General features: G+C 36.8%; 31 protein-coding genes and 4 non-coding genes across 36 annotated transcripts. All coding sequences in view use genetic code 11, as the record gives it.

Moving 5' to 3' along the window:
* The first annotated feature begins 5 nt into the window (after positions 1-5).
* petA (cytochrome f) lies at positions 6-968 on the plus strand. The gene has a single exon. It carries the CDS (start codon positions 6-8, stop codon positions 966-968), a length of 963 nt encoding a protein of 320 aa, YP_009172152.1.
* Positions 969-1,855: 887 nt separating this feature from the next.
* Positions 1,856-1,978, minus strand: psbJ (photosystem II protein J). The gene has a single exon. It carries the CDS (start codon positions 1,976-1,978, stop codon positions 1,856-1,858), a length of 123 nt encoding a protein of 40 aa, YP_009172153.1.
* A 125-nt stretch (positions 1,979-2,103) lies between these two features.
* Positions 2,104-2,220, minus strand: psbL (photosystem II protein L). Its single transcript has one exon. The coding sequence runs from the start codon at positions 2,218-2,220 to the stop codon at positions 2,104-2,106; it is 117 nt and encodes a 38-aa protein (YP_009172154.1).
* A 22-nt stretch (positions 2,221-2,242) lies between these two features.
* On the minus strand, positions 2,243-2,362 carry psbF (photosystem II cytochrome b559 beta subunit). Its single transcript has one exon. It carries the CDS (start codon positions 2,360-2,362, stop codon positions 2,243-2,245), a length of 120 nt encoding a protein of 39 aa, YP_009172155.1.
* Positions 2,363-2,372: 10 nt separating this feature from the next.
* On the minus strand, positions 2,373-2,624 carry psbE (photosystem II cytochrome b559 alpha subunit). The gene has a single exon. It carries the CDS (start codon positions 2,622-2,624, stop codon positions 2,373-2,375), a length of 252 nt encoding a protein of 83 aa, YP_009172156.1.
* Positions 2,625-3,940: 1,316 nt separating this feature from the next.
* On the plus strand, positions 3,941-4,036 carry petL (cytochrome b6/f complex subunit VI). The gene has a single exon. It carries the CDS (start codon positions 3,941-3,943, stop codon positions 4,034-4,036), a length of 96 nt encoding a protein of 31 aa, YP_009172157.1.
* A 180-nt stretch (positions 4,037-4,216) lies between these two features.
* Positions 4,217-4,330, plus strand: petG (cytochrome b6/f complex subunit V). Its single transcript has one exon. It carries the CDS (start codon positions 4,217-4,219, stop codon positions 4,328-4,330), a length of 114 nt encoding a protein of 37 aa, YP_009172158.1.
* A 127-nt stretch (positions 4,331-4,457) lies between these two features.
* Positions 4,458-4,531, minus strand: trnW-CCA. The gene has a single exon. It is a non-coding gene; the product is annotated as a tRNA-Trp (tRNA).
* A 131-nt stretch (positions 4,532-4,662) lies between these two features.
* trnP-UGG lies at positions 4,663-4,737 on the minus strand. Its single transcript has one exon. It is a non-coding gene; the product is annotated as a tRNA-Pro (tRNA).
* A 387-nt stretch (positions 4,738-5,124) lies between these two features.
* On the plus strand, positions 5,125-5,253 carry psaJ (photosystem I subunit IX). The gene has a single exon. It carries the CDS (start codon positions 5,125-5,127, stop codon positions 5,251-5,253), a length of 129 nt encoding a protein of 42 aa, YP_009172159.1.
* Positions 5,254-5,604: 351 nt separating this feature from the next.
* rpl33 (ribosomal protein L33) lies at positions 5,605-5,805 on the plus strand. The gene has a single exon. The coding sequence runs from the start codon at positions 5,605-5,607 to the stop codon at positions 5,803-5,805; it is 201 nt and encodes a 66-aa protein (YP_009172160.1).
* A 268-nt stretch (positions 5,806-6,073) lies between these two features.
* Positions 6,074-6,565, plus strand: rps18 (ribosomal protein S18). Its single transcript has one exon. It carries the CDS (start codon positions 6,074-6,076, stop codon positions 6,563-6,565), a length of 492 nt encoding a protein of 163 aa, YP_009172161.1.
* A 223-nt stretch (positions 6,566-6,788) lies between these two features.
* Positions 6,789-7,148, minus strand: rpl20 (ribosomal protein L20). Its single transcript has one exon. It carries the CDS (start codon positions 7,146-7,148, stop codon positions 6,789-6,791), a length of 360 nt encoding a protein of 119 aa, YP_009172162.1.
* A 696-nt stretch (positions 7,149-7,844) lies between these two features.
* On the minus strand, positions 7,845-7,958 carry rps12 (ribosomal protein S12; one part of a trans-spliced gene, as the record gives it; the record has 2 gene entries for this part). Coding sequences YP_009172163.1 and YP_009172119.1 both cover positions 7,845-7,958 — 114 coding nt within the window.
* A 140-nt stretch (positions 7,959-8,098) lies between these two features.
* On the minus strand, positions 8,099-8,749 carry clpP (clp protease proteolytic subunit). Its single transcript has one exon. The coding sequence runs from the start codon at positions 8,747-8,749 to the stop codon at positions 8,099-8,101; it is 651 nt and encodes a 216-aa protein (YP_009172164.1).
* Positions 8,750-9,248: 499 nt separating this feature from the next.
* psbB (photosystem II CP47 chlorophyll apoprotein) lies at positions 9,249-10,775 on the plus strand. The gene has a single exon. It carries the CDS (start codon positions 9,249-9,251, stop codon positions 10,773-10,775), a length of 1,527 nt encoding a protein of 508 aa, YP_009172165.1.
* Positions 10,776-10,939: 164 nt separating this feature from the next.
* psbT (photosystem II protein T) lies at positions 10,940-11,041 on the plus strand. The gene has a single exon. It carries the CDS (start codon positions 10,940-10,942, stop codon positions 11,039-11,041), a length of 102 nt encoding a protein of 33 aa, YP_009172166.1.
* Positions 11,042-11,115: 74 nt separating this feature from the next.
* psbN (photosystem II protein N) lies at positions 11,116-11,247 on the minus strand. The gene has a single exon. It carries the CDS (start codon positions 11,245-11,247, stop codon positions 11,116-11,118), a length of 132 nt encoding a protein of 43 aa, YP_009172167.1.
* Positions 11,248-11,350: 103 nt separating this feature from the next.
* On the plus strand, positions 11,351-11,572 carry psbH (photosystem II phosphoprotein). The gene has a single exon. The coding sequence runs from the start codon at positions 11,351-11,353 to the stop codon at positions 11,570-11,572; it is 222 nt and encodes a 73-aa protein (YP_009172168.1).
* A 129-nt stretch (positions 11,573-11,701) lies between these two features.
* petB (cytochrome b6) lies at positions 11,702-13,108 on the plus strand. The gene is made up of 2 exons: positions 11,702-11,707; positions 12,461-13,108. Exons 1-2 carry the CDS (start codon positions 11,702-11,704, stop codon positions 13,106-13,108), a joined length of 654 nt encoding a protein of 217 aa, YP_009172169.1.
* Positions 13,109-13,296: 188 nt separating this feature from the next.
* On the plus strand, positions 13,297-14,519 carry petD (cytochrome b6/f complex subunit IV). Its single transcript has 2 exons — positions 13,297-13,304; positions 14,045-14,519. Exons 1-2 carry the CDS (start codon positions 13,297-13,299, stop codon positions 14,517-14,519), a joined length of 483 nt encoding a protein of 160 aa, YP_009172170.1.
* A 214-nt stretch (positions 14,520-14,733) lies between these two features.
* On the minus strand, positions 14,734-15,753 carry rpoA (RNA polymerase alpha subunit). Its single transcript has one exon. The coding sequence runs from the start codon at positions 15,751-15,753 to the stop codon at positions 14,734-14,736; it is 1,020 nt and encodes a 339-aa protein (YP_009172171.1).
* Positions 15,754-15,817: 64 nt separating this feature from the next.
* On the minus strand, positions 15,818-16,249 carry rps11 (ribosomal protein S11). Its single transcript has one exon. It carries the CDS (start codon positions 16,247-16,249, stop codon positions 15,818-15,820), a length of 432 nt encoding a protein of 143 aa, YP_009172172.1.
* A 172-nt stretch (positions 16,250-16,421) lies between these two features.
* On the minus strand, positions 16,422-16,535 carry rpl36 (ribosomal protein L36). The gene has a single exon. The coding sequence runs from the start codon at positions 16,533-16,535 to the stop codon at positions 16,422-16,424; it is 114 nt and encodes a 37-aa protein (YP_009172173.1).
* A 100-nt stretch (positions 16,536-16,635) lies between these two features.
* infA (translational initiation factor 1) lies at positions 16,636-16,959 on the minus strand. The gene has a single exon. The coding sequence runs from the start codon at positions 16,957-16,959 to the stop codon at positions 16,636-16,638; it is 324 nt and encodes a 107-aa protein (YP_009172174.1).
* An 81-nt stretch (positions 16,960-17,040) lies between these two features.
* rps8 (ribosomal protein S8) lies at positions 17,041-17,451 on the minus strand. Its single transcript has one exon. It carries the CDS (start codon positions 17,449-17,451, stop codon positions 17,041-17,043), a length of 411 nt encoding a protein of 136 aa, YP_009172175.1.
* A 139-nt stretch (positions 17,452-17,590) lies between these two features.
* Positions 17,591-17,962, minus strand: rpl14 (ribosomal protein L14). The gene has a single exon. It carries the CDS (start codon positions 17,960-17,962, stop codon positions 17,591-17,593), a length of 372 nt encoding a protein of 123 aa, YP_009172176.1.
* A 109-nt stretch (positions 17,963-18,071) lies between these two features.
* On the minus strand, positions 18,072-19,404 carry rpl16 (ribosomal protein L16). The gene is made up of 2 exons: positions 19,396-19,404; positions 18,072-18,473 (listed from the first exon to the last, which is right to left on the minus strand). Exons 1-2 carry the CDS (start codon positions 19,402-19,404, stop codon positions 18,072-18,074), a joined length of 411 nt encoding a protein of 136 aa, YP_009172177.1.
* Positions 19,405-19,508: 104 nt separating this feature from the next.
* Positions 19,509-20,183, minus strand: rps3 (ribosomal protein S3). Its single transcript has one exon. It carries the CDS (start codon positions 20,181-20,183, stop codon positions 19,509-19,511), a length of 675 nt encoding a protein of 224 aa, YP_009172178.1.
* A 58-nt stretch (positions 20,184-20,241) lies between these two features.
* rpl22 (ribosomal protein L22) lies at positions 20,242-20,691 on the minus strand. The gene has a single exon. It carries the CDS (start codon positions 20,689-20,691, stop codon positions 20,242-20,244), a length of 450 nt encoding a protein of 149 aa, YP_009172179.1.
* An 86-nt stretch (positions 20,692-20,777) lies between these two features.
* On the minus strand, positions 20,778-21,059 carry rps19 (ribosomal protein S19). The gene has a single exon. It carries the CDS (start codon positions 21,057-21,059, stop codon positions 20,778-20,780), a length of 282 nt encoding a protein of 93 aa, YP_009172180.1.
* Positions 21,060-21,189: 130 nt separating this feature from the next.
* trnH-GUG lies at positions 21,190-21,264 on the plus strand. The gene has a single exon. It is a non-coding gene; the product is annotated as a tRNA-His (tRNA).
* A 55-nt stretch (positions 21,265-21,319) lies between these two features.
* On the minus strand, positions 21,320-22,804 carry rpl2 (ribosomal protein L2). Its single transcript is given in 2 exon segments — positions 21,320-21,751; positions 22,412-22,804. Coding segments are annotated over 2 exon segments (825 nt in total).
* An 18-nt stretch (positions 22,805-22,822) lies between these two features.
* Positions 22,823-23,104, minus strand: rpl23 (ribosomal protein L23). The gene has a single exon. It carries the CDS (start codon positions 23,102-23,104, stop codon positions 22,823-22,825), a length of 282 nt encoding a protein of 93 aa, YP_009172182.1.
* Positions 23,105-23,278: 174 nt separating this feature from the next.
* trnI-CAU lies at positions 23,279-23,352 on the minus strand. The gene has a single exon. It is a non-coding gene; the product is annotated as a tRNA-Ile (tRNA).
* Between the last annotated feature and the right edge of the window lie 1,375 nt (positions 23,353-24,727).

Below are 24,727 nucleotides of genomic sequence, written 5' to 3' on the forward strand. Positions count from 1 at the left end.
TGGACATGGAAAATAGAAATACTTTTTCTTGGTTAAAGGAACAGATGATTCGATCGATTTCCGTATCGATCATGATATACGTAATAACTCGCACATCTATTTCAAATGCATATCCCATTTTTGCGCAGCAGGGTTATGAAAACCCACGGGAAGCAACTGGACGAATTGTATGTGCCAATTGCCATTTAGCTAATAAGCCCGTGGATATTGAGGTTCCCCAAGCAGTGCTTCCTGATACTGTATTTGAAGCAGTTCTTCGAATCCCTTATGATATGCAGCTGAAACAAGTTCTTGCTAATGGTAAAAAGGGAGGGTTGAATGTGGGTGCTGTTCTTATTTTGCCCGAGGGATTCGAATTAGCGCCGCCTGACCGTATTTCTCCTGAGTTGAAAGAAAAGATAGGAAATCTCTCTTTTCAGAGTTATCGTCCCAATAAAAAAAATATTCTTGTGATAGGCCCTGTTCCCGGTAAGAAATATAGTGAAATTGTCTTTCCTATTCTTTCCCCCGATCCTGCTACGAAAAAAGACGTTCATTTCTTAAAATATCCCATATATGTAGGGGGAAACCGAGGAAGGGGACAGATCTATCCTGATGGTAGCAAGAGTAACAATACGGTCTATAATGCTACGTCAACAGGTATAGTAAAAAAAATACTACGTAAAGAAAAGGGGGGATATGAAATATCCATAGTCGATGCGTCGGATGGACGCCAAGTGATTGATATTATACCTCCCGGGCCAGAACTTCTAGTTTCAGAGGGGGAATCGATCAAGCTTGATCAACCATTAACAAGCAATCCTAATGTCGGAGGGTTTGGTCAGGGGGATGCAGAAATAGTGCTTCAGGATCCATTGCGCGTCCAAGGCCTTTTGTTCTTCTTCGCATCTGTTATTTTGGCACAAGTTTTTTTGGTTCTCAAAAAGAAACAGTTTGAAAAGGTTCAATTGTACGAAATGAATTTCTAGATCCTGGGATTTCTTACCATCAAGTTAGAAAAAAGCCTCGATTTCTGGAATTCCTTATTTCTATCTCATGCAAAAGAAGAGGATCCAAGGCAGAGGCGAGAACAATAAAAGGAACAAGTCCTTTTAGGAGGAATTGCGGGTCTTCTTAATCCTCTATTGGGCACAAGAAAAAGGCTTTTTTGCCTTTTTCTTGTGTCGATTCTTCTTTTCTTGTATCGAAGTAAGAATCATTTTTCTTCTTATTTGTTTTGTCAAAGATTACTAGTTATTCTTTATTCGGGTCTATCTTTTGGACTTCCTTTGTTTAGGTTCGGGCGCGGTAGTGGACAAACAGAGGGAAAGAAAGTATGGCGGGGGACAAATTTATTTTGAGCAAATGGAATTGCTTGACTTTTTCAATTAAGTTCAACTTCGAACTTACAGAAATTTGGTAAAAAAAAATGTATACCCTCCCATTTAAGGGTGGTTTAGGCTAGTTGAGTAGTTTTGATTAAGGTTTTATTAGTTTATTACTCGAAACTAAATCAATGATTTGCAGGATACTTCCTTCATGGAATAAAATACTGGATCCTCTCCCCTCTTTCTTGTTGCTTCATAAGAGTGAATCCATTTTATGGGTGAAAGGCGAGGGCTTTAAATGGACCGATGGATTGCTTCACTAACATCATTAACAAACAAAAGAATAAATAGAGGGATTCTAACCATCAGAGCAAAGGTTTTCTCTTTGTTATTTTTACAAATAGAAATTAGGTAACCAATTTCTAGATTATGGAATAAAATCGCGTTATAAGAATTCTGCGGGCCCTTTCCGCTCTAATCAGATAAAGGGGGGTAAGGACCCGCTAAGCTCCTACTTTTTCATGTTTACAATCTGGATCCTCCGATTACTATAGAGATGAACCCAATCCAGAATACGAACCGTAAAAGAAAACACCTATTAAACCAATCACAAGAATACCAGTTACAGTACCTATCAGCCAAAGAGGAATTCTTCCAGTAGTATCGGCCATTTCCCCTACTTTCCTCCACATTTTCTCAAGTGGTCATGCTAGAGACAAAAACAGTCATGGATAGTTATAAGGATGGTATCCTTCCAAATGGGATAAGAGAATTATTACTACTCTCTTTCTTTCTCTCAATTGAAGAAATAATTGGAAAATAAAACAGCAAGTACAAAAATGAGTAATAAACCCCAGTATAGACTGGTACGATTCAATTCAACATTTTGTTCATTCGGGTTTGATTGTGTCATAGTTCTATAGTTGGAATTTGGTTTATCGTTGGATGAACTGCATTGCTGATATTGATCCCAAGAAAAAAACCGTGGGTACAGCTAATCCGTGAACAGCCAGCCATCGCACTGTAAAAATAGGATAGGTTCGATCTATGGTCATTGGGGGCCTCCTAAAAGGATCTACTAAATTCATCTAGTTGTTCTAAAGAATCAAAACGGTCGGTTATTAATGGAATTCCTTGTCGGCTTTCCGTGAAATACTCGTTTGGTCGAGGACTTCCAAACACGTCATAAGCTAAACCCGTACTGACAAATAACCAACCCGCAATGAATAGGGAAGGTATAGTAATGCTATGAATAACCCAGTATCGAATACTGGTAATAATATCAGCAAAAGAACGTTCTCCCGTGCTTCCAGACATGCTGAGCTCCTCAAATTTTTGTACATTCAAAAAAGGAATTGATTCCGTAAAAGATGGGATCGACCAGTAAATAGAAAATTACTGATATTTCATCCTTGTGAGATTGTCAATTTTGTACCAAAGGTGTATTTTGAGTATACCGAATTAGTATAGCTATCCTTCCTATGGCACAGCAATCCAGTTTTGCTTGGTCCCGAAACAGAATTCCTTTTTTCTCTTCTTTGTTCAATTCCTTTTTTCTCTTCTTTGTTCCTTGTCTATAGGGAAATTACATGTTATTCAAGGCAGCAATAGAACCCCACAATTTTTGGAGTCCTACTTATTTTCATTGTCTTCGGAATAGTAGAATAATTTCATTTCTAATAGCGGCCAAGATCTTGGGAAAACCTAAGTTAATGATCAATAAGATAAAGAATTTAGAAAGGATATTCTCATATTGACGCAATACAAGGATAAGTATATGCAAAATCTATCCCTTTTTTTAGTTAAATAAAAGTTTCATTCGAATCCAACCTTTCCCTTTAAGGAATGAAATTGGTTAGCATAAAATAATATCTAATAAATAGAAAATCGAATAGTAGATAATCCGTTATGAAAGAAACAGAATAGATTCTTTGAAGAATCAAGATTCGTAATCAATCCTTGTCTTGTTTGTTGGATTAAGTCTAACTTTCTTGACCAAACTGCAAGCATGGAACTTTACGAAAAGAACTTAAAAGAAAAGGATAATTGAAGTAACTTCGAATCAACTTTGGTTGGGGTTCAAAAAACGAATAAAAATAAATAAAAAAAAGTAAATTCAAGGAAGAGTTCCCTTTTTCAGGGGGCCCTTCGGGGGTCGTGGAATGCTTTTCTTCTCCTCTTATTCCATATGGAATACAATGAGTTAAAATAAGAAGGAATAGGGGAATATTTGACCGTTTGTTCCAAAAAAAGGATGAAATCCATCCTATTGAAAAAGAAATAATCCGAAATAGAAAGAACTTTTTTCAAATTAAATTCTTTATTAATCTTTTTTTCCAAAATTTCCCCGAAAACCCAATTTTATTTTTCAATATTTTTCAATGGGGTTAGATGATCTAGTTTTTAATATTATTACTTTACTGACAAATTCCACAACAAATCTCTTGATTCGGCATTAGGGACTCATGTCCCGTCTGATGAATCGATTTTCTTTTACACTTTTGTATCTCACTCTATCTTGTTTTTTAGTATTATCTAAAATAACCGATGAATTATGAATTTTCCATAACTTAGGTAAGTGCTTTACCAACATATGTAGTGTAGTAAAAAAATAAATGGAATTTAACCCCTTCATGCTTACTATAACTAGTTATTTCGGTTTTCTACTGGCTGCTTTAACTATAACCCCAGCTCTATTTATTGGCTTGAACAAGATACGTCTTATTTGAAATGAATTGAATGAATAAGTCAGAAAAGAATAATCTTTCTTTTGGATTCCTGGTATTCTAGACTCTTTTCCACACTAATTATCAATTCTTTTCTTGGTCATTGAGATTCGTGGATAATTTAGACTATTATTTAGAGATAGATCGTACCTCTTTTTTTTTTATCCCCTCGAACAAATCGAAATGATTGAAGTTTTTCTATTTGGAATCGTCTTAGGCCTAATTCCTATTACTTTAGCGGGATTATTCGTGACTGCGTATTTGCAATACAGGCGTGGGGATCAGTTGGATCTTTGATTGAGTAATATTTCTTTTTTGATTGACCTCCTCTCTTCTCTGGTCTGGAGGAGGTCAAATTGGAATTGCAATTCTACTTTGTTTTTTTAAGTTATTTTACTCTGTTTTGACATAAGATATATGGAATCACGCTCTGTAGGATTTGAACCTACGACATCGGGTTTTGGAGACCCGCGTTCTACCAAACTGAACTAAGAGCGCTCTCAAAACAAAAAGCAAATCCTTTTCTACTCCTAACGTGTCTCACGTCCGTATAGTATCCACAAATTCAAGTTATACCCACTTTAATTGATCTCCCCACTACTGCCCATAAAGAAGAGAGAATTAATAGGTAGGGATGACAGGATTTGAACCTGTGACATTTTGTACCCAAAACAAACGCGCTACCAAGCTGCGCTACATCCCTTTTCCAAATTGTTCTACAAGGGGATTGTACATAATTCCTTTCTTGTTTTCCACATCGTAATTTTCTTCTATTTCTCTATCTATATAGAACTTTCTTGTCATTTCTTGTTTTTGGTCTCATATAATCAAGGAAGGGAAGGGTATACATCTAAAATCCAGTCGAATTTCACCTAGAAAAGAACGATTCCTATTCCTTAGTAATGTATAGGAAGAAGGGGTCATCTTTTTTAGGGATAGGAAAATCTCGTCTATTATGATTCATTCTATATATATAGAATATTGATTTTGTTTTTTTAGTTAGGAATTTCGCCTAAACAAAAGAAATACAAAGGATCTTGGGCAAGAGTATCTGATCATATATGTATTCCAATACGGAAGGAGGATTTTCAATGCGGGATATAAAAACATATCTCTCTGTAGCACCCGTGCTAAGTACTCTATGGTTTGGGGCTTTAGCAGGTTTATTGATAGAAATCAATCGTTTATTCCCAGATGCTTTGTCATTCCCTTTTTTTTAATTCTAGTTATTCCTATGCGAGAGATAGAATTCTTCGTGACATGACATGACGAAAATTTTCCCTTTTTGAATTCTTTTTTAGTATATGAAGCAAAAAGAAAGAAAAGATGGATAAGGATTGTATTCTTTAATTATTTCTCTATTTTTTATTACTTAATTTACGAATTTCAAAAATTTTTTATTCTATTGGATTCGTTAGAGAATTCGAAGAATTACAACAAAATCTTTAGAAATCGCATTTTTAGTTAGGAGCTTCTATGGATTTTATTCTTCTTCTTTGGATCCAAAATAGAAGAATAAAAGAATAGGTATAAGAATTAAGTTAAGTCGATCCAAAAAGGAAAGGAGGTTCATGGCCAAGGGCAAAGATGTTAGAATCCGAGTTATTTTGGAATGTATTAATTGTGTTCGAAAGGGTACCAATAAGGAATCGACGGGGATTTCTAGATATAGTACTCAAAAGAATCGCCACAATACACCCGGACAATTAGAATTAAGAAAATTTTGTCGTTATTGTCGCAAGCATACGACTCATAATGAAATAAAGAAATAGGAGCATCGTGTGTTCAATTTTTCCAAAGAACAGAAAGAGTAAGAACTTCTTATTAAATATATAGAACATAGATGGAACACAAAATACAAATCAACTCATCTGATTTTAGGTAGATATTATTTCATATGTATAGAGGGTTTTTATTTTTATATATAGTATATGAATTAAATAATATATGGACCAAAGAAAGACTACTTCTTCTGGATCCAAAATTAATAAAATAAAGAAATCCATTTTTTTTTTCAAATTTTTAAATAAGGAATAAATCATGTATATATCTAAACAACCTTTTCATAAATTTAAGCAACCCTTTCGTAAATCCAAACAAACTTTTCATAAATCAAAGCAACCTTTTCGTAAATTCAAACAACCTTTTCGTAAATCCAAACAACCTTTTCGTAGGCGTTCTCGAATAGGCCCGGGGGATCGAATTGATTATAGAAACATGAGTTTAATTAATCGATTTATTAGTGAACAAGGAAAAATATTATCCAGACGAATAAATAGATTAACCTTGAAACAACAACGATTAATTACTCTTGCTATAAAACAGGCTCGTATTTTATCTTTCTTACCATTTCGTAACTATGAGAATGAGAAGCAATTTCAAGCCCAGTCAATTTCAATAATTACTGGTCCTAGACACAGAAAAAATAGACATATTCCTCAATTAACACAAAAGTTCAATTCCAATCGAAACTTAAGAAACTCCAACCAGAATTTAAGAAACAACAATCGAAACTTAAGTTCCGATTGTTGATGTTTTATTCGAAAGGGTCAGACTCATATATAAAGAAAGTAATCCAGTTTTGATTCTTGTGTTTGTTATAAGAAAGAAAAATGGGAAAAAAGAAATAGTTTTTTTATTTATTGCAACATGCTCGTTGATTCCTACCACTTAATCTTAATTTATTGTATCTTCCCGGAGTTCCCTCTCCGGGAATTCGTTTTTAATTATTCCTGTATATTACTTTTTTATCCCTTTAATTGATGGTCTTTATTTTATTGGAAATCGTGTAAAGATTATTTGGATTTGATACAGCTACTTGTGCAAGCATTTTACGATTAAGAATCAATTCCTTCTTGTACAGATTGTGTATTAATTTACTATAACTATCGAATACGTTATATACCCGTGTTGCTGCGTTTATCCGAGTGATCCACAAACGACGAAAATCCCTCTTTTGCCTGCCTCTATCTCGATGAGAAGAAACAAAAGCTCTTCTTACTTGTTGAGTAATCATTCGATTAAGTCTTAAATGAGCCCCTCTAAAGTTTGAGGCAAATGAACGCATTTTTGTTCGTCGTCTTCGAGCTATATATCCTCGCGGAACTCTGGTCATTGAATCAAATTAACCTTAATGAATAACTAATGATTTCTCTTCTTTTTAACCCTCTTTTTTCCCATTAATAACAAAACGAATTATTCCGATATATAAAATATTAATTCCAATGGCTTTTGCTACTATAACCTTCCCAACCACGATTTTTTATTCTATTCTCTTCACTTATTTCGCATAGAAATAACAAATTCTAACGATATTAAAAAAACAGTGGGTTCCATCGTTTCTATGGTTCCCTTTTAAACGGCGAGGCCCTCTCTATACACCGGAGCCCTTTCTTTCATTTCATCAAAAGGTATTGTGAACTTGTATAGTTCACATTCTTTGGCTCTACCTATCCATTATAGAGTAAATAGCTCTTTTCACAATAAGAGTTATTCATACAGTGACGGTATTTAATTATGAAAGTTGACTAAGTAGCTGGCCCTTTAGTCCGTTCTTTTAAGATAAAGGAGCAGAAACCTTTTTCTTTTTATTACTATTTCCTCCGCTTAATGGATAACCATTTGCTACCAATGGAGGAATTGCTTCTTGCAATTCCAATCTAGATGATTGAATTTGCACCAAAGGAAACCATAAATTCCATATACCATAGAAATCTAGGATAGAGAAGCTCTATCCGATTCATTGGTACCGATCATGGATACTTCAAAAATTTTCTTATTTGTTTGAACTCATGATCTGAACGAGTCGCACATACACCCTAGCACATGTTCCTCGACGCTGAGGACATCCCTTAAGCGCGGCCGATTTTCTAGCATTTCGTATTGGCTGTCTTGCATTTCTAATAAGTTGTTTAACCGTTGGCATGTCGTATGTATATAGAAAAAATGGATTGGTTTAGATCGATCTTAACCTGATGATTCATCATCATGAAGTATTTCTATTTTCTATAAAATAGCATAAAATCCGAATTTAGGTTTGAAATAAATTTACAAGAAATCCAGCCACTACCAATCCTTAAACATTTCTGGAAACCACACTGGATCAGTATCGCAGTGCTCGTCAATCATTTCATCCCCTACAATATCGACAAGTCCATAAGCTTTGGCTTCGTCTGCTGACATAAAAACATCCCTTTCCATGTCTTCGGATACAACCCAAAAAGGCTTGCCTGTTCTTAGTGCATAAACCCTTGTGATCATTTCGCGAACTTTGTGTAACTCTTCCACTTCTAGTAAAAATTCTGGTGTCCTTGCCCGATAATAAGCACTAGCAGGTTGGTGAAGCATAATCCTAGCGTGAGGGAATGCTATACGCTTGGTGGGTTCTCCTCCAAGCAGAATGAAGGAGGCCATGGAGGCGGCTATTCCGAGGCATATTGTATATATATCAGGTGTCACCGTTTGCATCGTATCAAAAATCGCCATTCCTGAGATTAGCCACCCGCCAGGGGAGTTTATAAACAAAAAAATATCGCTAATTCCATCTTCTATACTGAGATATACCATCAGACCCGTAATATGATTCGTGATCTCGCAACGAATCTCTTGACCTAAAAAAAGTGTCCTTTCTCGATACATAACATTGTATAAGTCAACCCAAGTCGCTTCTTCATCTCCGGGAATCCGGTAAGGTACTTTTGGAACACCAATGGGCATATTAGATTAATATTATTAAATTTAAGTAAGAAAACTACACTTTAATATGGAAACGTAAGAATGGAAGAGAAAGAAAGAATCCAGAGTTTATTATCTTCATTTTTTTCTTATTCTATAAGAATACTATAGATTCTATTAATACATAGATTGAAAGATTATACATATAAGGAAGGTAAGACAGATTGAATAAAGAAAAAGGAATCCGTGATTCGAATGATAAACAAAGAGGGATTAAGGATCTATTCTTAGTTTTCCCAAATAGCCCAAGCTACCCATTGCATATTGGCACTTATCGAGTATAGAATAGATCTGCTTCTCTTTCTTCTTACAAACAGAATTGGCTTGTTATTTTTAATGGAATGAAATAAATATTTACGCTTTCTGACATAGAATCCCCTGGAAGGGTTAGGTACATAGGGATAGTGTATGGATAGTTTTTTCCAATGCGATAAAATAAAGCGACATCGTGTCTATTTTTCTTTGCTAAAGGGGTATTTCCATGGGTTTGCCTTGGTATCGTGTTCATACTGTCGTATTGAATGATCCGGGTCGATTGCTTTCGGTGCATATAATGCACACAGCTCTAGTTTCTGGTTGGGCTGGCTCGATGGCTTTATACGAATTAGCGGTTTTTGATCCCTCTGATCCTGTTCTGGATCCAATGTGGAGACAAGGTATGTTCGTCATCCCCTTCATGACTCGTTTAGGAATAACCAATTCGTGGGGTGGTTGGAGTATTTCAGGAGGAACTGTAACGAATCCGGGTATTTGGAGTTATGAAGGTGTAGCAGGTGCGCATATTGTGTTTTCTGGCTTGTGTTTCTTGGCAGCTATCTGGCATTGGGTATATTGGGACCTAGAAATATTCTGTGATGAGCGGACGGGAAAACCTTCTTTGGATTTGCCCAAGATCTTTGGAATTCATTTATTTCTTGCAGGGGTGGCTTGTTTTGGCTTTGGTGCATTTCATGTAACGGGTTTATATGGCCCTGGGATATGGGTGTCCGATCCTTACGGACTAACTGGAAAAGTACAAGCTGTAAATCCTGCGTGGGGTGCAGAAGGTTTTGATCCTTTCGTTCCGGGAGGAATAGCTTCGCATCATATTGCTGCGGGTACATTGGGCATATTAGCGGGCCTATTCCATCTTAGTGTCCGTCCGCCGCAACGTCTATACAAAGGATTACGTATGGGCAATATTGAAACTGTACTTTCCAGTAGTATCGCTGCTGTTTTTTTTGCTGCTTTCGTAGTTGCCGGAACTATGTGGTATGGATCGGCAACTACCCCAATCGAATTATTTGGGCCTACTCGTTATCAGTGGGATCAGGGATACTTTCAGCAAGAAATATATCGAAGAGTTAGCGATGGGTTAGCCGAAAATCTTAGTTTGTCAGAAGCTTGGTCTAAAATTCCCGAAAAATTAGCCTTTTATGATTATATTGGTAATAATCCGGCAAAGGGGGGATTATTCAGAGCAGGCTCAATGGACAATGGGGATGGAATAGCTGTTGGATGGTTAGGACATCCCGTCTTTAGAGATAAAGAAGGACGCGAGCTTTTTGTACGTCGTATGCCTACTTTTTTTGAAACATTTCCGGTAGTTTTGGTAGATGAAGAGGGAATTGTGAGAGCGGACGTTCCTTTTAGAAGAGCAGAATCCAAATATAGTGTTGAACAAGTAGGGGTAACGGTGGAGTTCTATGGTGGCGAACTTAATGGAGTAAGTTATTCTGATCCTGCTACTGTAAAAAAATATGCGCGGCGTGCTCAATTAGGGGAAATTTTTGAATTAGATCGAGCTACTTTGAAATCAGATGGTGTTTTTCGCAGCAGTCCAAGGGGTTGGTTCACTTTTGGTCATGCTACCTTTGCTTTGCTCTTCTTTTTCGGACACATTTGGCATGGCGCTCGAACCTTGTTCCGAGATGTTTTTGCTGGTATTGATCCAGACTTGGATGCTCAAGTTGAATTTGGAACATTCCAAAAAGTTGGAGATCCAACTACAAAGAGACAGGCAGCCTGATACCACATTGCTATGGTATCTTTCACCTCTCTTTTTTGATTTGACATGAGAAACATCTCCTGTCCTTTCTTTGACTCTTTTTCTTTTTTTATATGGGAAATGCTCCCAAATGATAAGTGAATAGGTGTGGAAGTTATAATTGTAAATAAACCAGGATCGAATCTATGGAAGCATTGGTTTATACGTTCCTTTTAGTTTCGACTTTAGGGATAATTTTTTTCGCTATCTTCTTCCGAGAACCACCTAAGGTTCCGACTAAAAAATGAAATAATTTAATTGAAGGAAATAAATAATTTCATTGAAGTAAGAAGTCCCCCAGAGGGGAGACTTCTTACTTCAATTAGTCCCCATGTTCTTCGAATGGATCTCTTAATTGTTGAGAGGGTTGCCCAAACGCGGTATATAAGGCATACCCAGTAAAGCTTACAAGTAAACCAGATATGGAGATGGCGACTAAAGTTGCTGTTTCCATTTTTATAGAATTTCAAGATTACAATGGATCTAGGAAAAGATCGTGTATTTACAACTACAACGGAATAGTATACAAAGTCAACACCAATGATTAAATAGAATTTATGGCTACACAAACCGTTGAAGATAGTTCTAGACCTAAGCCAAAACGGACTGGCGCAGGTAGTTTATTGAAACCCTTGAATTCGGAATATGGGAAAGTAGCTCCGGGTTGGGGGACTACTCCTTTTATGGGGGTCGCAATGGCTTTATTCGCGATATTCCTATCTATCATTTTAGAAATTTATAATTCTTCTGTTTTACTGGACGGAATTTTAACGAATTAGGTTTCTACTAACAAAAACTATGAAGTCATAGTTTTTCCATCCAAAAAAAGCCTTTCTACTTTAAGCTTCACATTTCTAGACATTCTGGTAGTTCGACCGTGGATTTTTTTGTTTCGGTATCTCTGGAATATGAGTGTGTGACTTGTTAGAATTGATCCTATTGATAATACATAGAAAGGGCCTGTTATCTCTATCAAGATGATTCTAATTCGTCGGATATTATTTATTCTAGTATCTGGAACACGAAATACATAGAGTGGATCAAGAAAAAAAATGGAACTATGATTCATACTCACTATTTAGACCTCGCAACCAGACTGAAAAAAAAAATTCAAGTAGTTCTTAATAAAAAAAGAAATTTTCTTCCTTCCAATTTTGTTTGCCCAAAAGACAATTTTTTTCTCTTTCAATAAATGATCATCAAGCGGTTTTTATTCGAAGAACCCTTGCCTTTTGTTTAGCTTGAGACTCAATCATCGTGGCTCTAGTATGAATCTAAGGTTTTAATTGAACTGATTCATAGGATCGCAACAAGAAAATTTCTATCAGAAAACCACTATAAATTTTTATTTGATTTTTTTACAAGTAAAAAAATCAAATAAATAAAAAATAGGGAAGAGAAAAGTCAAGAGGCCTCTAATGATCAACATACGGGAAAGAAAGACAGATGAGCCAACTTGAGATTTTTTGGCATTATCATCACAAAGAAGAAATTCTGGATTTTTCTTATTTCATATCTTCAAGGCAAATCGATCGAATACCGTGGCTGGTGAAGTTTTGAACTTTTTTTTCTAATATCCGTTGAAAATTTGTGTGTTTCTGCTTGAGCCGTACGAGATGAAATTTTCATATACGGTTCTCGGAGGGGGAATCGGGCTAGTTACCTATCTCAATAAAGTATATGATTGGTTTGAGGAACGTCTTGAGATTCAGGCAATTGCTGATGATATAACTAGTAAATATGTTCCTCCTCATGTAAACATATTTTATTGTTTAGGGGGAATTACACTTACTTGTTTTCTAGTACAAGTCGCTACCGGTTTTGCTATGACTTTTTACTACCGACCAACCGTTACAGAGGCTTTTTCCTCCGTTCAATATATAATGACGGAGGCCAACTTTGGTTGGTTAATCCGATCAGTTCATCGATGGTCAGCAAGTATGATGGTTCTAATGATGATCCTGCACGTATTTCGTGTGTATCTCACAGGTGGATTTAAAAAACCCCGTGAATTAACTTGGGTCACAGGTGTGGTTTTGGCTGTATTGACTGCATCATTTGGTGTAACTGGTTATTCTTTGCCTTGGGATCAAATTGGTTATTGGGCAGTCAAAATTGTGACAGGTGTACCTGACGCGATTCCAGTAATAGGATCCCCTTTAGTGGAATTATTACGTGGAAGTGCTAGTGTGGGCCAATCCACTTTGACTCGTTTTTATAGTTTACATACCTTTGTACTACCTCTGCTTACTGCCGTATTTATGTTAATGCACTTTCCAATGATACGTAAGCAAGGTATTTCGGGTCCTTTATAGGGAAAGCATATCATAGAGAATTCTAATTCTCATATATCATATAGGGTAGGTTGTGGTATTTCATTGCTACAAACATATCTTATTTTACAATAAGACATGTCATTTGGATACTTCTCTTCAACTTCGAACTATTTTGATACAAATAGTTATAGTTGAAGTTAATTTTACGAAAGAAAATAAGGCGGATTATGGGAGTGTGTGACTTGAATTATTAATTTGGCCATGCAGATAGAGAATTGGATCTGCCACATTAGAATTCACGACCAAAGGTGTCTCCGCATCCAATCAACACGTAAGTCCCCTATCTAGGAAGGATAGGCTGGTTCACTCGAGGAGAATATTTTCTATGATCATACCCCAACCATGTCATCCATGAGCAGGCTCCGTAAGATCCCATAGAGTATAAATGGAATAAGTCATGTGATATGATCCAATTCTATATTTATTACACATACTTTTTATTATAGTATGGAAATGCATTCATTTTCTTTGCATCGATTTCGATCCGCAATACTATCGGAGTAAAAGAAGGGATCTAAGGAAGAACGTAGGCTAAACTTTTTGATTTTTTATTAGTAACAAGTAAATACTTTGTTTGGATGTAAGAAACTTGCGATATTGAGGGGATAAACACCAACTAATCAAGAGACAATCCACAAAGCAATTGATCATGATCAAATTTGTAAGCCCACTTGGATATTGAGCATTTACGCATAAGAATAGGATTCTTTTCAATGAGTAGTTATAGGCGCAACTTCGGAAAAGATAATCTGATAAAGCTTTTCTTGCCTTGAGTCATTGAGTCATTATATACCCTATTCTATTGTGGATTCTCCACGGTCTTATTTCTTTCATTCTTGCTCGAGCCGGATGATGAAAAATTCTCATGTCCGGTTCCTTTGGGGGATGGATCCTAAAGAATTCACCTATCCCAATAACAAAGAAACCTGACTTAAATGATCCTGTATTAAGAGCAAAATTAGCTAAAGGGATGGGACATAATTATTACGGGGAACCCGCGTGGCCCAACGATCTTTTATACATTTTTCCAGTAGTAATTCTAGGTACTATTGCGTGTAATGTAGGTTTAGCGGTTCTCGAGCCGTCAATGATTGGTGAACCGGCGGATCCGTTTGCAACTCCTCTGGAAATATTACCCGAGTGGTACTTCTTTCCCGTATTTCAAATACTCCGTACAGTACCCAATAAGTTATTGGGCGTTCTCTTAATGGTTTCTGTGCCAACGGGCTTATTGACAGTACCCTTTCTAGAGAATGTCAATAAATTCCAAAATCCATTTCGTCGCCCAGTAGCTACGACCGTTTTTTTACTCGGTACTGCAGTAGCTCTTTGGTTAGGTATTGGAGCAACATTACCCATTGATAAATCCTTAACTTTAGGTCTTTTTTAGGGATTTTTCGAGTTGATTCATTCAACCGCGAAGCCCCCTGCATGGGTATCTAGGAAATAGTTACTTCCAAGTGAATCTTCCCTAGATACCTAAAATCCATTTTATTATGATCCATTTCGCGAAAATATAGATTGTGCCAAAGATGCAAAATTGCTTTTTTTTCTTTTTATTCTAATTCAAAAAAAAAGAAAAAGAGGAAAAAATTGCAATGGATTTAAAGCGAGAACTTGTTCTTAAGTAAATCAATTGGGAGATGCTTCTCGAGAGTGTCCCATATAAGTTTTCCATCTTCCATACGAAAACTTTCAATTCGCATAAGATCCTCTTCAGTCTTACTCAAAAGGTCCAATAGTGTATGTATATTGGCCCTTTTGAGACAATTATACGTTCTAGAAGGCAATTCTAATTGATCAATAAAAATACAATTCAATGGAATTCCTTTTTTGTTTTTCTTTAGATTAGTGAATCTTTTTTGAAAGGTTAAAAGGGGTGGAGTAAATCTGTTTTTATTTTCTTCGAAACTAGTGCCCTCTTCCTCTGCGTGTAGAAAAGGAAGAAATAAATCAATCAAATTACGAGAAGCTTCATAAAGCGCTTCTTTAGGAGTTAAACTTCCATTCGTCCATATTTCTAGAAAAAGTATCTCATGTTTTTCATTTCCATTCCCACAAGAAAAAATACTATAATTCACATTTCGAACAGGCATGGATACAGCATCTATAGGATAACTTCCATCTTGAGAGTTCTTTCTGAGTTCCGTATGATATCCGCGATCTCTCTTGATCTGTAACTCAATATAGAAATCAATCGGCTCTCTCAAGTTAGCTATAGGTTGTGTCGTATCAACGATTTCTACGGAAGGCGGTAAGATTATATCTTGAGCGGTTATGTATCTAGGACCTTTGACGCAAATTGATGCGTCTCTAACTCCATAGAGATTACTTCTCAATACAATTTCTTTCAAATTTAGTAAAATTTCTTGTATGGATTCTTCAATACCTACTATTGTAGAATATTCGTGTGGCACATTCCCAAATTTGGCGCGTGTGATACACGTTCCTTCTATTTCTCCAAGTAAAGCTCTTCGCAAGGCAATACCGACAGTATCCGCTTGACCTTTTCTAAGCGGGGACAGAATGAAACGACCATAATAAAGACGCTTACTATCTACTCTTGATTCAACACACTTCCACTCTAGTGTTTGGGTGGATCCTGTTACCTCCTCTCGAACCATAACGGACTAGTATTATTATTTGATCATTGAATCGTTTATTTCTCTTGAAAGCGGTTTAATTCTTTTACAGACGTCTTTTTTTAGGAGGTCGACATCCATTATGCGGCATAGGTGTTACATCGCGTATACAACTTAACCGTACACCACTTTTAGCAATGGCTCGTAATGCGGCGTCTCTTCCGCTACCAGCACCTTTTACCATAACTTCTGCTCGTTGCAAACCCACTGTACGAATAGCATCTACTGCTGTTCTTTGACCAGCATAGGGTGATGCTTTTCGTGAGCTTTTGAATCCACAAGTACCTGCAGAGGACCAGAAAACCACCCGACCTTGTGGGTCTGTAACGGTTATAATGGTATTGTTGAAACTGGCTTGAACATGAATAACCCCTTTTGTTATTCTACGTGCACTCTTCCGTAAACTAAAACGGGCATTCCTACGCAAACCAATACGCACTTTCTTACGTGAACCTATTTTTGGTATAGCTTTTGTCATATTTTATTATCTCATAAATATGAGTTAGAAATAACAAAAAGAAAAAAAGATACAAAGATATCCGTTTCAGGGTAAAATATATCCTTTACTCTCATTTTTTTATTTGGAATTTGGACATTTCCGTAGGTACTTTTTTTTACTTTTTAGAAAGAAAAGCTCCTTTTTCGAAAGATTACCCCTGTCTTTGTTTATGCTTCGGATTGGAACAAATGACTCTAATTCGTCCACGCCTGCGAATCAGTCGACATTTTGTACAAATTTTACGAACGGAAGCTCTTATTTTCATATATAGGTATTCCTTTCTTAAACTATGAATCTATTCTTTTGGAAAAAATGAGTCTCTTCACTTAAATTTTGAAACTTGGAAGTTATTACCCTAGAAAAACCTAATCCTTTGAATCTTTGGTATCCTTCAAATCTTCAGTATCCTTCGAGTCTTCGGTACGCTTCGAATCCTTATGGGGAAGTCTATAAATTATACGCCCCTTGCTGGAGTCATAACGACTTACTTCAATTTTGACCCTATCCCCCATCAGTATTCGTATAGAGCTAGACCGGATCTTTCCTGAAATATAGCCCAGGATGATGGTGTCATTCTCTAGGCGAACGCGGAACATTCCGTTGGGTAGGGCTTCCGTAACTAAACCTTCGAAAGTGACTTTTGCTTCTCTCGGTTTTTTTTTTTCTGTCATATTTTTTTTTTCTGTCATATTTTTTTTTCTCCTATTTTTCAATTTTTATTTTCAAAATAGGAAGTTCGAGATAGAATTCGGGTACTATAGGTGGGGCCATTACCATATATAACATAAGACTTCTCCCCCAATTCTGTTTAGTCGAGCTTCTCGATCTGTCATTATACCTCGAGAGGTAGAAAGAATAGCAATTCCCATTCCGCCCAAAACCTTAGGAATTCCTTGATAGTTGACATAAATTCGTAAGCCAGGTCGGCTGATACGCTTTAAAGAGGTTCTAGTTCTATATATTCCCTTTCTAGTCTTTCTCTTTTGATGTCGCAAAGTTGAAACCAAGAAATATCTGTTACTTTCCTGATGTTTCCGAACACTTTCAATAAAACCCTCTCGTAGAAGTATTTTAACAATGTTTTCGGTAATATTTGTGGATACTACTCGAACAGTTCCTTTTTTATTCATGTCTGCGTTTCTTATAGAGGTTAGTAAATCAGCAATAGTGTCCTTGCCCATAAGACTCTAATTCTAGGTTCCTCCTAATTTTTCTATAATCAACATGTTTTCCTTTTTCTTTTAATTTTAGATTTTAAAGCATATACGTGAGACACAATCTACTAATTTTTTCTTTGATCTATATCTCGTCTACTAGTGTTTATAATACTTCAGGAGCTAATGAAACTATTTTAGTAAAATTCAATTCTCTCAATTCTTCGGCAATCGCGCCAAAAACTCGAGTTCCTTTTGGATTTCCTTTTTGATCAATGATAACTGCTGCATTGTCATCATAGCGTATTATTATACCATCTTCGCATTTGAATTCTTTACATGTACGTACAATTACAGCTCGAATTACTTCGGATCTTTCTAGAGGCATTTGGGGCACTGCGTCTTTGATTACAGCAACAATAACATCACCAATACGAGCATATCGCTGATTACCAGCGGCTCCTATGACTCGAATACACATCAATTTTCTAGCTCCACTGTTATCTGCTACATTTAAAAGGGTCTGAGGTTGAATCATATTATTTTGATTTCAATTTGTTATTTCAATGCAAAAGGATGAAAGAAATATTGTCTTTCTAGAAAGAAAAACCTGGGGTTTTTTATCTTAAATACTCCTTTTTGGGGTTCTATATCTCTAATCGAAGAAATTGACTTCGTATGGGCATTTTACTGGCAGCTATAGAGATAGCTGCTCTAGCTACAGTTTCGGATACTCCGCTCATTTCATAAAGTATTCTACCTGGTTTAACAACGGCTACCCAATATTCGGGGGATCCCTTTCCCGAGCCCATACGTGTTTCTGTGGGTCTCATTGTAACCGGTTTGTCGGGAAATATACGCACCCATATTTTTCCACCACGACGTGCATATCGTGTCATTGCTCTTCGTCCTGCTTCTATCTGTCTTGCGGTGATCCAAGCGGGTTCAAGTACTTGAAGAGCATATCTACCAAAACAAATACGATTGCCTCGGCAGGATTTTCCCTTCATTCTTCCTCTATGTTGTTTACGAAATCTAGTTCTTTTGGGGTTATAGTCGACGGTTCTTTCTTAGTTCCATCTCTACTGCAAAACTGGACATGAGAGTTTCTTCTCATCCAGCTCCTCGCGAATTAAATGAGAAAGCGTGCGAATTTCTCTAATTCCATAATATTTTTTTTGGAATCTCCTTATTTTTATTCTTATTGAATCGTGGTAAAGTATTCTAATCCAATAAGGATTTCGCGGGCGAATATTTACTCTTTCCTGTCTTATTTGTTAATTTAGAATCTTATCAAATAAAGCCACTTTTTTGGTTTGTTCCGCCATCCCACCCAATGAAGTGTTAGGATTCTTTTCAATAAAATCCGATGCCGTCATAGGTTTTCTCGTTCCCACTGCTTCTCCTTTAATGGTTAGGTTTGAATCCTGCAATGGAGCTTCCAAAAAATTTCTTTCCGAGTCAATTTTCTCAGTTTTATTAACGCGGGCTGCTCTTTTTTATTTCTTTAAATTTTGATTTGTTATTTCAAAAGTTACGATTTCGAATTCTCTCTTTTTTTATTATTTTATTATATTGATGCTTTATCACATTGCTTTTTTTTTATGATGTAATTCATAGACCATACACATTGGAATCCTATATCTTTCTTATTCTTCTTCCTTCTATCTATCATCCCTCCTTTTATCCACATCCCTTTAGTTTTGCTTCACAGCCTAAAATCAGGTTTCTTTTGTAGAGAAAAAAATGCAGTTGCTACAACTATATGATAGATCTACTCATTTTTTATAGATGTATTTATTCACATAGTGACTGGTTCTTAGTTAGGATCTCGACAATACGAAGCAATAGGTTGGTTATTAGTTAATTTTCTAGAATTACTAAGTTTTTTTCTATTTTTAGTAGGGTTCAGCCCATTTTTTTTTATAAATCCTCATTTTTGACCCTAAAGAAAAAACTAACGAGTCACACACTAAGCATAGCAATTATATTAAAAGATTTATCAATTTTCATTAAATCTTATAGAAAGAGATATAATTTCTTCTTTTTTTAGGGATTTTGGGAGAATGGGAAGACTGGGTTAGTTATTCTTCTTCTACGAATATCCAAATTTTTACACCTAATACTCCATAGATAGTTCGAATTGGATAGCAGCAATAATCAATTTTAGCGCGAATTGTTTGTAGGGGCAGTCTGCCCTTTTTGATGCATTCGGCACGTGCAATTTCTTTCCCTGCTAGACGACCCGCAATTTTGATTTTTACTCCCTTTATGTCTGCTTTTTTAGTTAATTCAATGGCTTTTTTCATTGCTTTTCGGAATGAAACTCTATTTTTTAATTGGAAAGCTATATATTCTGCAAGAATATTAGGTTGTCTATAAGGTTCTTTAACCTTTTCGATAGCAATATTAAGTCTCTGGTTTACAGAATTAACTTCCTTTTGGAGATCTTTCTCTAATTCTTCGATTGCTCCCTTTTTCTTTAATAAATTGGGGAATCCAATATGGATTATGACGTGGATTGTATCAATTTCTTTTTGAATTTCTATATGTGTAATTACTTCAGAACTTGAGTCTGATTCTATTTTTCTATTCGAGCCTTTTTTCCTATTCTGTTGTATATAGTTCTTGATACAATTCCGTATTTTTTTATCTTCCTGTAGACCTTCAGAATAATTTTTTGGTTGTGCGAACCAAAAGGAATGGTGATTTTGGGTTGTACCAAGTCTGAAACCGAGTGGATTTATTTTTTGTCCCATATTTTTCTATTCTATTTCTTTTTTTATTGGGAATCGAAATCTTGGATTGATCTAAAGATTATTTAGATTTCTTTACTATATTTAGTACAATTGTTATATGACACATGGTTTTTTTTATAGAATAACTACGTCCTCGAGCTCGAGGTCTGAATTTTTTCATAATAGTACCCCTACTGACTTCGGCTTTAGTGATGAATAAATTCGCTTTGTCGAAATCCCTATAATGAGTAGCATTTGCTGCTGCCGAATAAACCAACTTTAAGATGGGATAAGACGCTCGATAAGGCATGAGGTTCAGTATCATAACGGTTTCCTCGTAGTAACGCCAGCGAATCTCATCAAGAACTCTTTGTGCTTTGAAAACAGACATATGTATGCGTTTTTGTGCTTTGAAAACCCGTTCGAATTTAAGTAGACGATCAGTTGGAACTTTTCTTGCGAGTTTCCTTAGCTCGTTCTTCTTCTTCTTTATCCTAGGGGTATACTTTACCAATTTGAAACTTGTCATAAATAAGGTTATTACCCGTCTATCTTTACTTTATTTGAATCCAATTATTTCTTTGTTTATTCTGAATCTTTCTATTCTGAATTCAGTTAACGACGAGATTTAGTATCTTTTCTTGCACTTTCATAACTCGTGAAATGCCGAGTAGGCACGAATTCCCCCAATTTGCGACCTACCATAGGATTTGTTATGTAAATAGGTATATGTTCCTTTCCATTATGAATCGCGATTGTATGGCCAACCATTGCGGGTAGAATGCTAGATGCCCGGGACCACGTTACTATAATTTCTTTCTCCTCCTTCATATTAACCTTTTCGATTTTTGCCAATAAATGACGAGCTACAAAAGGATTCGTTTTTTTTCGTGTCACAGCTGATTACTCCTTTTTTTCATTTTAAAGAGTGGCATCCTATGTCCACTATCTCGATCGAGGTATGGAGGTCAGAATAAATAGAATAATGATGAATGGAAAAAAGAGAAAATCCTTTAGCTGGATAAGGGGCGGATGTAGCCAAGTGGATCAAGGCAGTGGATTGTGAATCCACCATGCGCGGGTTCAATTCCCGTCGTTCGCCCATCGCATTATTGCAAATTCCAAAAATGCAATTTTCCATATTCCTAGTTACGTATTTACTTACGGCGACGAAGAATAAAACTATCACTATATTTTTTCCTTTTCCTAGTTCTTCTTCCAAGCGCAGGATAACCCCAAGGGGTTGTGGGTTTTTTTCTACCAATGGGGGCTTTCCCTTCACCGCCCCCATGGGGGTGGTCCACAGGGTTCATAACTACCCCTCTTACTACGGGGCGTTTACCTAGCCAACACTTAGATCCGGCTCTACCCAAACTTTTTTGGTTCACCCCAACATTACCCACTTGTCCGACTGTTGCTAAGCAGTTTTGGGATACCAAACGGACCTCCCCAGATGGTAATCTTAAAGTGGCCAATTTACCCTCTTTTGCAATCAGTTTCGCTACAGCACCTGCTGCTCTAGCTAATTGCCCACCCCTTCCACGTGTGATTTCTATGTTATGTATGGCCGTGCCTAAGGGCATATCGGTTGAAGTAGATTCTTCTTTTTTCTCAAAAAACCCCTTCCCAAACTGTACAAGCTTCTTCCAAAGCATACGGCTTTCTAGATGTATATGACGATCTCTAGACAGATGGATCTTATATGAATCGTATGATGAAGTACCACATGAGTGGATATATAGAAAAGGAATCCAAATCTGCCGAATCGCTCATGTTATGATCTTCTACATCCTAGGTCTCCGCGTTCCGTCATCTGGCTTATGTTCTTCATGTAGCATTCAGATCGAATGACTCTATGAAATTACGTCGATACTTCCACATATTATGGGTAACGTAGGAGACATCCCTATTTTCACCCGGGGGTCTTAATTACCACTGCTTAGCTTTCAATTCGCCTCTGACCATCAAATTAAATGTGAATAACCCGTCCTCCTCTCTTTGAAACAAGGGGCGCTTCCGGTTCTGTGCGTGCTTCAAACAATTTTGTCTTCTCCATATTACCATATCTCTAGAGTCAATAATTTTCTATGAGGAACTACTGAACTCAATCACTTGCTGCCGTTACTCAACAGTTTTCTGTTGAGGTCTATCCCGTAGAGGTAGTCAAATTGGATCAGTGATCGATTTCTAGGTTTCGTCGTAAACCTAATTGGTTACTTCCAATTACGTAAATCAATAGTTCAAACCGCACTCAAAGGTAGGGCATTTCCCATTGATATAGGAACTTTTGTACCAGAAACAATAGTATCTCCAATTATAGCCCCTCTGGGATGTAAAATATATCTCTTCTCACCATCCCCATAGTGTATGAGACAAATGTATGCATTTCGATTAGGGTCGTATTCTATGGTTACGATTCTACCAGATATGTCTTTTTGATTCCGTCGAAAATCGATTTTACGGTATAGGCGCTTATGACCTCCCCCTCTATGCCTTGCGGTAATGATTCCTCTGGCATTACGACCTTTACCACAACGGTGCCGTCCATGGATCAATTTATTTCGTGGATTGGATTTCACTTGCCTGTCTACGGTTCCCTTGCGTGTGCTCGGGATAGGTGTTTTGTATAAATGTTTCGCCGTATTATTAAGTATTCTCCTTTAGTTCGTTTCTCTATCTAGAAGTGGAATAGAATAACCCGGTTGAAGGGTAATGATCATACGTCTGTAATGCATTGTATGTCCCAGAATAGGTCCCATTCTTCTACCCTTTCCGGGTAGTCGATGGCTATTCACAGCTACTACCTTAACACCAAAGAAGAGTTCGACCCAATGCTTTATTTCTGTCTTAGTGAATCCCGATTCGACATTAGAAGTATATTGATTCTTTCCCAATAAACGAAGACTCTTTTCTGTAAATACTGCGTATTTGATTCCATCCATAAATCGACTTTCCCTCCTATGCTCTGAGTTCCAGTATCGATAAGAATTCGAGTTCTTATTGTTCTTATGTTATGGTATGAATATACCATACCAATTCGTTATGTATGGATGATGGATGAGATTCCATAGATAGAGAGCCAGTTCCAATAGACTTATGGAACGTTCCCGTTCGCGTGCATCCAGCAGGAATTGAACCCGCAAATTTACCAATTATGAGTTGGGCGCTTTAACCATTCAGCCATGGATGCTTAACAGGGATCATCGTACATCGTAAATAACCAATTTTCATATAGAAAGACATATCATAGAAAAATGAAATCGAAAATATTCGGAGATGGCAAATATTCGGAGATGGCAAATATTCGGAGATGACTATGAAAACACCTCTCTGGATCCTCGAATTGAAAGAGAGATTGAGAGGGATCAAGAATCCTAATTCTCGCTATTTGGAATGGATCCAATTCTATTGAGTCTGACCCATAGTGATCATTTCTCTTTAGCAAAGAATGACCTTGGTTATCAAAGGATTGAACAACCGGGATCCATTTACTTATGATACCTAGTTGACATTGCTAACAAGGATCTAATGAATTATGAGTTTAATAGATGCTCTTTAGCAGAAAGACGTATATTCCTTGCTCATTATCAGACAATCACTTATTCCCAAACCTCGTGTGGGGCTAATCGTTTTCATTTACCATCTTATGGAAAACCCTTTTCGTTCCGCTTAGCCCTATCGGGTATTTTAGTGATGGGTTCTATAGGAACTGGACGATCCTATTTGGTCAAATACCTAACGAAAAATTCCTATTTTCCTTTCATTAAGGTACGAGGGCTTCTTATTCCACAAGAACGAAAGCACCTTTTCATTCTTTCATATACTAGGGGTTTTTACTTGGAAAAGACAATGTTCCATACTAAAGGATTCGGGTCCATAACCACGAGTTCCAGTGCACTAGATCTTGTAGCACTTAGCAACGAGGCCCTATCCATTAGTATTCCACATAAGAAATCCATTATAGAAACTAATACAATTAGATTAGCTCTTCATAGACAAACTTGGGGTTTGCGAGCCAAGATAAGACCGGCTCGGGATCATGGGACCCTTTTCTATCAGATAGGAGGGGGTCTTGTACAAAATAGACTTCTAAGTAATAACCCCATAGATCCTATATCTATCTATATAAACAGGCAATCGTGTCAGGAAGCGGCTTTTTCTTTGGCCAAACGGTACTTCGAACTTGGAACGAGCATGAAGAGATTAACGAGACTTCTTTCTCTTTTGAGTTTTTCTGGCGGACCGGTCGCGCAAGATCTTTGGTCTTCCCCCGGAACCGATGAAAAAGTGGGTCGCTTCTTATGGACTCGCTCAGAATGATTCTTCTCTATCTATAGTTCATGGCCTATTAGAAGTAGAAGGTGCTCTGGTGCAATCCTTACCGACAGAAAAAGATTGCACTCGGGTTGATAATAATCGAGTGCCATTACTTCGTCGGTCCGAACCAAGGAATCCGTTAGAAATGTTTTGAAATGGATATTGTTCTCTCTTTGATTAGGGATTGCTATATGAAAAGAAGTGGAGTTTGAAAAAGGGAACGGAATGGTCAAACCGGAACTGCTAGA

This window comes from Setaria viridis, chloroplast, assembly GCF_005286985.2.
Source record: "Setaria viridis chloroplast, complete genome".
NCBI classification, from domain to species: domain Eukaryota; kingdom Viridiplantae; phylum Streptophyta; class Magnoliopsida; order Poales; family Poaceae; genus Setaria; species Setaria viridis.